Source organism: Trematosphaeria pertusa (genome assembly GCF_010094035.1).
Source record: "Trematosphaeria pertusa strain CBS 122368 unplaced genomic scaffold BU26scaffold_25, whole genome shotgun sequence".
Lineage (NCBI taxonomy): Eukaryota > Fungi > Ascomycota > Dothideomycetes > Pleosporales > Trematosphaeriaceae > Trematosphaeria > Trematosphaeria pertusa.
The window spans coordinates 493,447-506,619 of NW_022987236.1; the positions used below are offsets into that span (position 1 = coordinate 493,447).

A 13,173-nucleotide genomic window follows, 5' to 3' on the forward strand; every position below is an offset into this window, starting at 1 on the left:
GACTCGGGGTGCGCCACATGATGCGCTTGCTATAAAGCGTCCCGGTCCAGCTCGTTCCGGCTTCTTCTAAGTACCTCTGGCTTCTTCGAAACACCTCCGGCTTTTCGACATTCATGTACAGTACATACTAATCACCTCATCTCTTTCGGCGCCGACATGAGCGGACTGAGATCCAGCACAGCGCATACGACTTTCTCGATGTTAGGGAGGTTGTTCTGCATCTCTTGAATAGCTATTTCCTTCCACATATTTCTTCACCCCAAGCCGAGGAATGCAGCTCATGCAGGAGCACCCAGCCTCGGAATTCTGTTCCCCAACGGCAGATCCATCGAGCACGTCATATGAATCGCGGCCACCATTGGGTTCATGTAGCTAGGATGATTCAATTGATATTGCATGCAGGGGTATCGAGATGCAGAAAGCCGGACAGAAACCCAGAAAACCACAAGAGAACATGACCAAGCACCACCCCTTTCAGTAACCCCGATATGGAGCCTCTCCGCTGCAGGCTACAGCCTGTGTGCATTACCCATGATCCATACCGAAAGCTGTCAGCAGCCGATCATCTAAAACTCTAAACTCCCTGGTTGTATCCTGATCCAAAGCTGACCCGATCCAAAGCTGATTCTGCAAGGCGCTTACTTGAGGCGCTTTGGCGGCGGAGAAGCATTAGGCGAGTCCAAACCGAGCGGTTCAGGATTGAAAGGATTGGGACTGCCACCATAGCCATGGTCTGACTGAGGGGGAATGGAGGGCAATGATCTGGCCTTCCGGTTGGATGAGCGGCGCTTGAGATCCTTAGCGGTGTCCTTGTCGAGCATTATCGAAGCTTGAATGGCTGGAATAGCGTCTCGAATCATGGTGAGCCGTGTGCCGAGGCTGTAGTTGAGAATATTGCGTAGCAGACGTCGCATCCTGACAATGGCGGGATTCTCCGGATCCTTCAAGTCGTGCAAAAACTCCTGCTCCACTTTCTTGCTATGGAATTTTGCAATCCCGTTCTCTTCGGCCCGCCAATGTACAAAAAGATTGATGGAAGAGATGTCACAGGTCAAAGACCAGTGGCAAGTCTCGACGACGGTGGGATCCTTGCCAGCACAGGTCAGATATTTGTGGATAGCATTCACGAGGGTGGCGCCGTCTCGAGCACCTTGCCGCTCAGCATGCCAATGGCCTTGTGAGCTTTTGGCGCTTTTCCATTGACATGTCAGGAAGGGAAAGTGGAGGCCCTCGCAAACAGCGTGAACGTTGAGAACTGCCTCCTCTTGAATGCTGAAGGGTGCGTGCACACTCGCACCGCGTGCAGCTCTCTCGGTGATGTAACCCACGGCAGTGTTAGGCTGAGGTTGTGTAAGCGCGCCGTATATTTGTTCAACGAAGTCCGAGGGCGCTGACGGCAAGTGCCTCCGAAGCAAGTTGATGTTCCGTGCTTGGTCCACGTATCGCTCGCCGCCAGCCGCTTCTGCTTTGAACAGGACATTGTCCTTCAGAATATCTATAGCCGTGTGTTCGTTCGTCGCAGCCTCTGCCCTCGGCTGATCGCGTCGGATATTCTTCGCCGCCGGGGAAGAGGACGCTCGCGGGGCGTTGACGACGTGGTCAATGTGATGCTGGAGCAGCGTCGGAATGGGAGCGTTCGACGGAACGATAATGTTGTACATTGGCAGGCGGGTGTCATCATCGTACGGCTTGTCCTTGTCCTTTCCGCTGCCGCTGCCGCTGCCGGTGGTAGACGAGGTCGCCATTCGTGCGGGAGGGGTGTCGGCCTGAGCTGAAAGCCGCTCCCAATGGTGGAGATTCTCTTGGGTGAGGGGGAGTTGGGGTTCTCGAGGCGGAGAGGGAAGGGACGCCGGCTTCCGCTTCTTGCGGGCACGCAGAGAGTCGTCGGTATCGTCCTCGGATCGTGCGCGCTTGCGATTCATGAAGGGTGCGGTGGGCAGTGGGGATATCCGAGGGGTATCGGCTCGCGAGTTCGGAGGGTTTTGCGGCGTGTCTGCAGTACGCAAAGATGCGGAAGCTGAAGGGCTGTTCGAATGCCGTCGGCTTGGGTGCGGGATCGCGCGGCGCTTCGCATGGAAGCATTGCCCAATAAGAAGTGGACGGTAAGGTCGCCGAAATGATGGGAGGAATGTTAGTCGAGGCACACAAAAAGTGTTCTGATCCGGGTGGCCTGGTCACCGAGCGTGCGTCACCGTGCGTGCGTGCGCATTTTGTAGCACGGGGTGCGCAACCCAAGTCCCGAAATAACTAAGCGCGCCACACCTTCACAATCCCGAATTGCCCACATCGATCCAGTCGAGATAATCCAGCCCGGGTGATGCATCGGTCCGCCATTGATAATCCGAAGTTCATTGCATACAGTTCATGCATAGCCATATCGCACCCTTTATTCCGTCCTTGCCCATGCAATGCTGCGGCTTTCCGAAAGCTCCGGGACACCGAAGGACCGGCACCCATCTAATTCCATCCATTGTCCCACGAAGAAGGACGGGTGGAGCGCGAAGAAAAATGTTTCGATTAATCTGTAGGTGTTTTCATCCGCGACATGGTGGAGGCCGAGTTCGCAGTGACACGCAGGCGAGGAAAGGTGAGCTTCGTCGGCCAGAGGATGCACGAGGTCATGTCTTGTACACTTGAGGCTTCCGGAAAAAAAAGTGGGTAGTACCTGCAAGAGCTGCACTTAAATTCGAGTCACAATCGGACGAGCCGAGAAGGTGGTCGGGTGGATAAAAGCTGAGGGCGGTGATGTGTAGTCGTTTGGCAGGGAAGGCTAGCGTTGGCGGTGCCGGGTTGGCGGGGATCCTGATGAAAAAAACTCATGACCGACGGCTAACAACTAGGCGGTCTAAAGCATTAAACAATACGGCAATGAATAAAGACCGGTGTTCTGTCCTTAGAAATATATCGTCTGATGTTTGCCGAGTATAGTGAGGTGGCTTACCGGATTCCCGGCTGGCCGCTATCAGCGTCGAGATCTGCCGGAGGATTTCGCGGCCCGGGCCGGCCCAAGCAACTACTGCACATCATCATTTCGCGCGACTTCGTCACCCGTCTCTTATCCTCTTTCGCATCTGATTGGTTTCGCGTCCCATTAACAATACTTCGTACAATTCTAGAGCGCGCAATGCGCTGACCGCTCATCGAGATGCTTAAACTTGACCGAGTACTCCCATGTCCATCATGCCGCCCAGCCTCCCTCCTCAACGGCTCCCCAGTAGCTATACGCCGGCCGCATTGCTCCCTCCGTTACTGAAGTGCAAGCCAAATATCTGCCCTCAACACGCCCGCCGTCTTCCCCAGCTTTTCGCGATCCTCCAACCGGCCCTCCGCCTTCTCCGCCCACCGACGACGTTGTCAATACCGCAAACTCTCGACCGGGTTGTGTTATGGCGGGTTTGGGGCTGCACCGAGGAAACCCTGGCAGCCTGAGCTCGATCCAGCCACGTAAGAATCAGAGGGCAGCCAGATGGGTCCGGACACTTAGGAGAGGGCGGGTTCCGTACTCCGTTGGATTACTTTGACGAGCATACACAGCGCATGATAAATGGCCTCGATTTGCAGGTGAGCCACCCGAGGCTCGGATTAGTGGAATTCGGTACATTCAGCCAGCTCAACCCCTTCTATAGTAGGTGAGCATTTATGGGCAGCTAAGAACTATATCGCGCAGGTAGATCACGCATGTAGGCAAGAGCAGGGCAGGAGGAGCTGATTGGGGCAGGGAGACGTGCTATAAGCTTCGTGGCGGATTGCTAAAGAATAGACAAGCATTCGGAGATCGGCTTCGTAACAGAAAACGCAAAGATTATCTCAGTCTGCCAATGGCTGCGCACATCATTAAGCTCAGGTCCCCCACAGAAACAGTTCATTAAGAGCACAATACCGAAAGCTTATAGAACGTGCTAAAGTATAGAAGCAAGCCGTTGCGGAGGGGGTCCAGAAGCTTAACAGCGTAAAGGAGGTTCCCTTCAAGAATGCTCCTCTTCCAACCATACACCAACAACATCTGTCTCTGGTGGATGCGCTCGCGAATTTTCGCACCTTATACAGTTAAGTCGGCACATGTAGTCGAAGAGCACACCGTCCAGCAGCCTTCGGGGGCGTTCCATATGACGTCGGCTTCAGGATGGGGAGGGGAGTTGAGAGGTTAATCGTTACCGCGGACATTAACGTGGACGTGCTCACGCGCGTAGTCAAGAACATCAGCGCGAACGAGCTGGGGGCTAATGGGAGAGTCGTGCTCTCCGTCTCGGCTGAAGCCTGGCTCGTAAGGCTGGCATCGATCGGGGGATTTAGACCAGGATCACAAGAGGATACTCGGATGGCTTTCGTCGCAAGGAGCGCTTCATTTCTCACCGCGTACGGCTAAAGGGTAGAGAACATATCGCGGAAGAGGCCCGAGTACGAACACGCCATATCACTTCAACAGTAGCTTGGCGCTTCACAAAGACATGAAACAGATCACTCTCAGCACCGGACTAGTGCTTCATCCAGGCGCCTTTCGCCTATACTTCCTCCATACCTTATTTCATTCCCCAAGCTCTTTGGCCACGAATATCTCACGCACTTTTCAGGCGTACTGGCGATCCACCCATCGCAAGAGGTATAAGCTGGACTCACACCCTCCGTTCTCGGCAGGATCATCGAAAGCCAGCCCTGACCTATAGTCTCCGGGTTCCGAGCGGAATGGAGCTCAGTTCTAGCGTACTATCACCTCGCGCACTTCTTGCGTACGCACTTGGGGTGGATTGGATCCAAGCTCACCTACCAAATTAGCCTGACATTAGAGCTCAGGTCTTGGTACAACAGTGATACTTCCTCAGCCGTCAGCAGCAGCCTCCGTTAGTTGCTGATCCCACGAGGGTTCAGCTTTTTCGGTATCCACGCCCATAGATACCAGAAAGCAGGGTCTCGAACTTCCAGACGGCGCCCACGTCGGGCCAATGATCCGAGACGTTGCATCTGAGCCCGCACAACGGCCATTCGTCTCGCAAAGATACGCTCTTTGTATCCTTGCAGACCAAAGTGAACCTTCCTGGAATTCAAAACGAACGGTCGTCTGTGGGCGGTAGCCTCCATAAATCATGGACGTCCCCCAATCCCCGGAATGCGTTCCTTCGCCATCGCCGGGCCCGTGGTTATCCAAGAAGGTCAAAGAAGATATGGAGAGAAGCATTTGGAGGGTTGCAGCATTCGGTACTAAGACCTCACTATTCGTTTTAATTCCAGCAGGCACAGCCTCGACCGAATACGGTGCAAGCGGGAATGACGATAAGAGCACGCAGTCACGCAACGACAAAGAGAACTACGGCGATGTCGAACCCAAGCCCAGGCTCTTCCTTATAGATCCCTCTACTTATCAATCCTTTACTCAGACGGAATCCCCACAAAGCGGAATATCAGGACGACTACCTCGTGGTGAAGCTTCGCAAACATGAACTCGCACCCAACCGGTCCTGCTAGTCATTCCAAGGTTCAACTTGTTGATGGGTTAAGAAGGCCTATGGGTGAGTCGCGCCCATCAAGATATTATCGCGCTGGCGCATTGGACGCGGCGCGGCGCTTCACGTCTCCGTGCGAGATCCTATTCGAGCACAACAAGCGGCACAGCGACAATAGTTAGCGTGTGGCCCGGAAAAAACGAAACGCCGGTAGCAGGGAGATCGGACTCCTACCCGCCGCGGCGGTGTGGCATAATATTTAGGAGAGTTCGCCGCGGATGACGCGCCACAAGAGAGCCTTCTAGGCCCACAGAAGATGCGTTCTGCGATCCACTGCAGCGTCAACCGATGGTTGCGGAAGACATCGGGCTCACCCGATGTGGCCAGTGCCACGACGACCGGCGAGCTCATGGCTACCTTGGAGGCAGCGAGCTGGCATCTTCCTCAACCACGCCCTTCTGCCTTCTCGTCGTAGTCGTCGTTGCCGTCGCCTCCCGCTCCAGTGTAGGAGTGGCCAAGCAAGGCTCCTCCGCCCGCATTTTCATGCAACGGAGGGGAAGTCAAAGACACCTCGCCATAGTCAGCTCGTTAGCTCGTTCGAGTGGCGGTTGTCTGCTGTCTGGCTGTGGCCAGGCAGTTCATCATGGTCACATGCGTGACAATGACGGCGCCTATCGATCCCGTTCTCACGCTCTGCCGCGGAGGACCAAGCTGCATGACCCGCAACCCACACGGGCTTTTGGACGAGAAAGGCCAGCGGGAGTGACAAATGGGCTGCACTGTTGGTAAGAGGCCAGGATAGTAGTGGAGAGCGTGGATGCGGAAGAGTGGGTATTTGGAAGGAGAGCGCGGAATTTCAATTGCTCAACCCAGGTCAAGCCACGGTATTCGGCGTGCGGATAGCTTCCCCTGCTAGGTTGTGATTAAGATTAATAGTAAAGTACTATGCTACCTTAGCGCAGCAGTATAGAGTTAAAGAAGATAATAATAGAACTATTAACTGCAAATATAAGATTGTAGTATACTTTGAGTAATTACTCATATAATTGCTACGAAACAAACTATTTAGTCTTTGTAAGCGTTGAGTGTAATTGTAGTCGTGAGTGTAAGAAGGCGTGTGCATAGAACATAAAATCGTAAGTTGGTCAATAATGCGGAATCCGTCGTTATCCTTGATAGGTCGTAAAGCTAGGAGTCGGCAAGACTGTGTGTTTCGCACGGAGCGATGTAGAACAAGCCAGTCGGAGGGACTGAGAGAGAGAGAGAGACGATGGAACGTTAACGGAGAGAGGATTGAGGGATGACGGATATGACCTATCAGGTCAGTCAAAGCCAGGGAATCTGGCAGCCTGCGTCGGTGCCGCCATGCCCTGGAACTGGCCCATCATCTCCCATAGAAGCGCATGCATCATGGAATCCGCGCGCTCTGCCTTCTGGACGAGGCCAATCTCTCGCAGGTGCTGCAGTGCATACTCGCTCACTGGCACGCCCTGTACTGCACCATACTCGTTGCCCTTGGTGCAGCCCTGCATGGCGGCCGGCGTAAGGAGATGCTGCAGCAGCACAAGGCAACCGAGCGAGAGATGGCTCGCGAGGAATGCGTACCTGGACCCAAGCTTAATCCACTTGCTGATCTGGCCCAGGAACTTGTGACGCGGCAAAACAGACACGGACATGTGGTCTACGAGGCCGAGGTAGGTATCGTACAGGTCCTCGCACTTGCGCTCGTTGAGGCGCGGCATGCGCTTTCGACTCGACCTCTGCTCTGCCCAGTTGGGATGCGCAGTCAGGAAAAAGAACAGATGTAGCAGAACCAGGAGGAGGCTGTTCTGCGTATTGCGCTCATTGACAGAGAGCATGAGGTTGACCGCGGCGTTGAAACGGAGCGCGTTGCGCATGTCGGCGCTTGTGCCGGTCGGCGCAGCTGCTGTGTCGCTGAGGAGCGGGATGTCGGCGAAGAGCATCTGTAGCGAGGGCTTGTTGATAAGCTTCCGCGTGAAGCTGTTGAGTTTGGGGAGTTCCCCGATGCTCTTCATCTGCAAGAAGTGGTCCCAAAAGTATTCGCTCTTTGCCTTCTTCCTCGCGTGACCGCCACCGGTACGCCGGCGCGAACCTTTGGGCTTACTAGGAGGAACAACATCCTGAGCTTCTTTCTCAAGCCCTTCCTCAGGCCCCTCCTCCTCAAGCCACTGTCGGAGTGCGTCGAGATTCTTCACGATTCGGGCGCGTTTCCGGAGTCCGCCCTCGTAGGCTTCACGGTAGCTCGGCGCGTTGCGAATGTCCTGCATCGTGTCAGCCTTTCATTTAGGTATCGGTAATGCGGTGGGTGTACGTTTGGGCTAATGGACTGGAGCAGCGCAAAAACCTCATCCATAGTTTCGGCGATGCCTGGAACATTGTTGTCTGCTCCTCCAGAATCATCGACGGGTTCCTCGGCATGGTACTCCTTTGCGAGAGCAGGATCCGCGACGCTCTCCTGCGATTGGATTGGTGATGGGATAGGGCGTTTCGGCGTCTCCGGCGGACTCTGGAGGCCGTGGGGACTCACACGGGAGATGACCGACGCGGACGATCTCGTGTTCTCGTCTTTGTTCGTAATCTTGACATATGAGCTGCCCCAGTATGGTTCGTGTGCCTCCTCAACCTCTCCCAAGTCCCCATATGCCGGAGGGGACCGCGGTTGGTACTCGTCCCCATGCTCGTACTCTTCCCCATGCTCGTACTCTTCCCCATGCTCGTACTCGTCCTCATCCTCGTCCTCGTCCTCGTCTTCGTTGGCGACTACGATGGGTGTATAGTAGGCATGGCCGGGAGGGCCGGCGGCCGACCGCTGGGAGGGAGACGTCGTTCTGGACAAAGAGGTTGGGGCGCTCTCATCAGCGACAAAAACGCCAGACGAATCTGGCTGCTCGAGCGTGGCGAGAACGGCTTCGTCACCTTCATCGACAGTTTCGATCCGTGCTGGGACCGCGTCTTCATCTGAGAATGGCCCCAAAGCATCGATAAGGCTTCGAGACGTTGACCAGGATTGGGCACCGCGACGCTTAGGGGCGTTGGACAGTTGGTCCGGATTGCGAGACCGCTTCCCCAGGACACTGCCATTTGCAGTGATTCCAGCAAGCCGTGATGACGTGCGCTGGAAGCGGTTCACCCGATAGACCGGCGCAAGGGAACCATAGCTGCCGTCTGTCCAACCCGAGATGGACATGCTGCGGGCGCGATGGGCCATGACGACGTTGTAGCCGCTCCTCCGGCCGTTCGTCACTAGGACTGTGGGGAGAGGCCAAAAAGAGAGATTGAGCGATGCCCCATTCCGAGGGGCTGCTTAGATTCGTATTCGAAAATAAGAAGGCTGGCTTCAACTATCAGCGGCAGAAGCAAGACCTGAGCTGAGACAAGGGCGAGCTTTTGCCTGCGCACGTGCTCAAAGTTGGGCCAGCAAGTGGCGGCGACGCTGTGAAAGGGACGACATCACGCGCTCAGGCTGCAGTGAGGTGGGACAGTCGTCGTCCTGTGTGGTAACCAGAAGCCTTCCGGTAGACCTGCCCGATTATCCATGGGCGGGGAGCAACGTATAAAGAAGCAAAGGCGTTACTTACGTGTTTTAAGTATTCTAAGAAATACGCAGGGCAAATGTCTAGGCACGGCCGAAATAACGCCGGAACATAAAAAAAAATTCGCACCGAAAGTTATTCGAACCAATCAGAGCCAACGAGTAACTCGGCGAAACACAGCAGCCATGCTGAAAGCCCCTCATATGGCCAAATCTGGCTCTTCGGGCTCCCCCCAACAGTCACCTATGAAACCCCAATACTCTTCCTTTGCCATGCACAACTTGTAATCGTGCACCCGCCGCTTGTACTCCTGCTCAGCCAAGTGCACTTGCACTAGCCTCTCCTTTGCTGGATCGATGTCGTTTGGGTGGCGCTCCCACATACTGACACACCAGCCCTCGAGGTCACTCCAGTCGGCCCATCCCTTCTTCATCCACGTGAGAATGGTGTCTCCGGGCAAATCGCATATCCACATCCGGACGCCGTCTGTCCCTGCATCTAGACCACGCATGACGAAGCGCAGCACTTGAAAGGCTGGGTTGAGCGAGTGCGCGAGTGAGCTGTCGTCCCAGAGCGGGTGTTTGTAAGGAGGAATCATGGTGGTGTAGCGGAGGCGGAGCTGGTGGAGAAGAGTGCGGACAGGCAATCGGGGGCCACACTCGTCCATTGCGTCTGCGTGCAAGAAAAATTGCGGGCGGAAAAGGATGGAGAAAAGAGAGTTCTGGCACTCCTTTTCCATCGCGCTGTCTCGGTCCCCAGCTATTTCCGGAGTATCAACGTCGTTCTCAAGATAGGAGGCATCGCCGACTCCGACCGTGGTCGCGTTGGCAGGATATGCGTCCATGGCCGCACGATAGACTGCCCAAATCCTCTCCATTTCTTCCCTTGTCTTGATTCCCGGGTGGATACGATGTTTATCGGGGTGCCAGCATTTCGCGAGAAGGGACCGTTGTTTTTTGATGACAGGTTGCGGGGCGAGGAAGGAGGGGAAGAGCGGCGGCGGGAGGCCGAGGATGCGGTGGAGATTCGACATGGACGTGGCGTTCGAAGACGAAGACACCGACAAGTGGTGCGGGAAGCATTTCGCATTGAATGAGGCTGGACTCATGCATTAGCGGTAAGATTCACATGGCAAACTGGAGGACTGAGGGATGGAAGGAAAATGAGGACTTACCGAATGCTTGGGGTACTGGAGCGGACGCGTAGGCGTATAGATTGGCGCCACAGTACAATACGCCTACGGTTAATGCGATCACAACGGGTAGAACCACCTTGACAACCTTGTCCACCTTCAGCTCCACCCTCCTTCTGCTTGCAAGACTCCCTCGCTTCTCCTGCTTCCGCTGGAGGGTATCCGCTTCACGGGATACGTTCGATACCAGGGGATTTGCTCGTCGGCCGCCGAGGTGTTGCGGAGCGCCACGTTGTTGTAAAATCCAGGCGTACACCGTCCGAGCAGCGTAAAGAGCAGCGATGACGACCTTGCGGAGCAGGAATACTGCAATGAAAAGACCAAGCGCAAGCGCTTCACCCGGGCCGTAATTCACAGCCCCTTCGAGTATCCACGGCACAGCAGGGTGTTGTAGGGCATTGAGAAGCCATGGGAGCATCGGGAATGCCGAGCCAGTTCGGTTCGTTTGTTTCGAAGTTGGCGGTATGAAATGAGCCGTTCTACTTGACTCCGACGACTCCGACGATTCCTCCTCCTCCTCCTCCTCCTCCTCCTCCTCCTCCTCCGCTGACAGTATCGGATATCTGCGAGGTTTTCGTACCGGGGGGTAGGTGTAAGTGTGAGCATCCTCCTCAGAGATACGACGCTTCGTACCCGGAGCTCGAAAGGCCCTCGTCGACGACATTGGGAGTGCGGACGAAGATGATGATTGCGATAACCGCGGACGGGAAAGGCGGCTGTGTAGATGGGAGAGAGTGGATGGGAAAGTGGACGAGTGAGGAGGGGTGGAGTGGACTGTAAAGAAAAGACGGCGAGAGAGAAGAGCTGTTCTTTGTTCTCACCAAGGTCTCCGACCACGCTTCGCGTTTCTGACGTGAACAAAGAGAAGAGTACTCCAGCGCCAGAGCCCGGGACCGGCACGACTACAGCGACAGAAGAAGCGCGAAGGCAGATTACATCGGGCTGGCGTGACGTACCGTGCCAAAACTGCCGGGCCGAAACAGAAACGGTGAGGCAGGGCTGTGGTGAACAGCATGCTGAGAAATGCGGCGCATACTTGTCGAAAATGCTAGTTGATGCGTATCCGCATGCACAGCGTGGTCGAAGCGAGCGATTACCATAAGACAGGGCTGGGCTGCGCAGGGAGGGGGTCGGTGCATGTGGCAAGGCCTTGTGCCACATGCTTGGGTCAAAGAACAAAAGGTTCGGAGACGCGCGAGACACGACGCCAAGGGTGCATCGGACCAACAGGCGGTATTCTGACGAGGTTTAGCAGAGGCTTCAGAATTCAGTGTAATTTTGGGCCACGATGCGCTGCAGATACTGCTGCGGGGGACGGAGGCTCAACCATTCCTTGATTTCCAATTATGGCTTCTTCCGCACAAGGAGATTTCATTGTCCGTAGCTTGAGAGGTACGAGAATCCGTCGCGCGATAAGGAACGATCGTGCACTAGGTGAGACATTCCTCTAAGTCTGGCCGTTGGCAGGAAATGTGCAGCGGTCCACTTTACTGCCCACTCCTGTATTGTGCTAAATGGACTTGTGTTATCGCCGTTCGTCTTGATTAAAAGGACATCAGTAGCCTTGGAAGAAAGTGAGGAGGTTCTCGCCTCGTCGGAGATTTCCAGAGTAGGTTAGCGCTGCTCAACGCACGATACGTCTTTTCCCATCGCACGCAGCCACGAAACCACGATCGTCTTTTAGGATAAAGAAGGTCCCAGCCAGCTTTCCGCGAAGATTTTTTTTCGAAGTCTTGCATTCCGGATAAGTACCCTCTGGAGATCCAACCCATCTTGTCAAATGGACACTCCCAAAGCTCGGTGCTCCCTCGTCTTATCCTAACCAACATCCTTAAATAAAGTACTATCACGTTCGCCACTGAATTCTAAGGTCATTCTCCCGCAGTCTCTCCGCTCGAAGCTGACTCAATATCTCCTCAGCTTAGGTAAGGATGATGCTGGCCGTAGTTGCAGCGCCATCCGATGCCCCTCCACACCCGCCATATCCAGCATCAGGAGAACGGCAATTGCAGCAGCTCTATAGCTGCACATGGCGCGGAGATGACTGGGGCCCTAAACATAGGCGTGACAACGCGCAGTATGCTCGCACTCGGCGTCGAGGCCCTGGACACGCTGCAGCAGGAACTTGTTCAAGATTTGTCCAACCTATATCTTCTACCTTTCTTTAACCCGGCCGCAGAATTGTTGAGAGATCAATGGCAAGCGCTCGTGGGCCTCCGCGGAATCTCTCAAAAGCATCATGAGTTCTTGCTGGCCTCCAAACATTCTCGAGCTAGTCAGGCCTACAGTAGAGCTAGTGCAACGCACTCAGCCATGCTTTCCGCGTTCATTTTGTTCTGCTCTTGTCGAGGAGCGGCTACGGGGAAGAGGGAGAAGGCGTCTAACGAGAATTTCGCGTGAGGAAAAGGGACCTATCGCATTGCCTTAATAAGAAAATATTCGAACAGCTCGACCATTATTCGCAGCGAAACAATAATCACGAGAATTTCCAGTGACTCATCAATGAGGCTCTCTACCCGTATTTTACTCCCGCATTCTACGTGATCGCGAATGATTAAAGTACGCCGCCGGCCTTTCGGCGTACCGCAAATATATGACATTGTGAGCGGCCTGAGACTTTGGCCTGCTCACAGCGTGCCACACAGCGCTTCAGACTCGATCTTTCGCTTAGAGGATTACTAAATAGTATTGTACTCAATAACGATCAGTGTAAAGGCTCTTCGCCCATCCCCCGTTTGCAGAAAGCTGTCAGTGGCATGATTGGTAGTAAGTATCTTTCTACCCGCGAGATGGTTTGTAAGACTGAGCCGACTCTAGCTGCAGACAATACGCGCGCTACTGGAGCCTGCTAATATTCCACACAAACAGGCCAGCTCTGCTTCGCACCATAGACTTACTTGCCTTGTCTCACCACACTGGTTTATCCATCCGTGCCACAAATCTAATCATCAAACCAGTCCAGGAGACGCTCTTATCGCAACCTTGCACT

General features: G+C 54.6%; 4 protein-coding genes across 4 annotated transcripts; all 4 read right to left on the bottom strand.

Annotated features, from left to right (window-relative positions):
• Positions 1 to 827: 827 nt before the first annotated feature.
• Positions 828 to 1,682, bottom strand: BU26DRAFT_389367 (uncharacterized protein; the record flags this gene model as incomplete). The annotated part of the gene is made up of 1 exon (XM_033822682.1): positions 828 to 1,682. A coding segment is annotated over one exon (855 nt), but the record flags the coding sequence as incomplete, so codon positions are not given.
• A 2,873-nt stretch (positions 1,683 to 4,555) lies between these two features.
• BU26DRAFT_184162 (uncharacterized protein) lies at positions 4,556 to 5,443 on the bottom strand. The gene has a single exon (XM_033820424.1). The coding sequence runs from the start codon at positions 5,171 to 5,173 to the stop codon at positions 4,817 to 4,819; it is 357 nt and encodes a 118-aa protein (XP_033676282.1). The 5' UTR covers positions 5,174 to 5,443; the 3' UTR covers positions 4,556 to 4,816.
• Positions 5,444 to 6,506: 1,063 nt separating this feature from the next.
• On the bottom strand, positions 6,507 to 8,699 carry BU26DRAFT_586468 (uncharacterized protein). The gene is made up of 2 exons (XM_033834656.1): positions 7,771 to 8,699; positions 6,507 to 7,720 (listed from the first exon to the last, which is right to left on the bottom strand). The coding sequence occupies exons 1-2, from the start codon at positions 8,665 to 8,667 to the stop codon at positions 6,761 to 6,763; spliced, it is 1,857 nt and encodes a 618-aa protein (XP_033676283.1). The 5' UTR covers positions 8,668 to 8,699; the 3' UTR covers positions 6,507 to 6,760.
• A 492-nt stretch (positions 8,700 to 9,191) lies between these two features.
• Positions 9,192 to 10,848, bottom strand: BU26DRAFT_556380 (uncharacterized protein; the record flags this gene model as incomplete). Its single annotated transcript, XM_033832379.1, has 2 exons — positions 9,192 to 10,090; positions 10,167 to 10,848. The coding sequence occupies 2 exons, from the start codon at positions 10,846 to 10,848 to the stop codon at positions 9,192 to 9,194; spliced, it is 1,581 nt and encodes a 526-aa protein (XP_033676284.1).
• Positions 10,849 to 13,173: the final 2,325 nt, after the last annotated feature.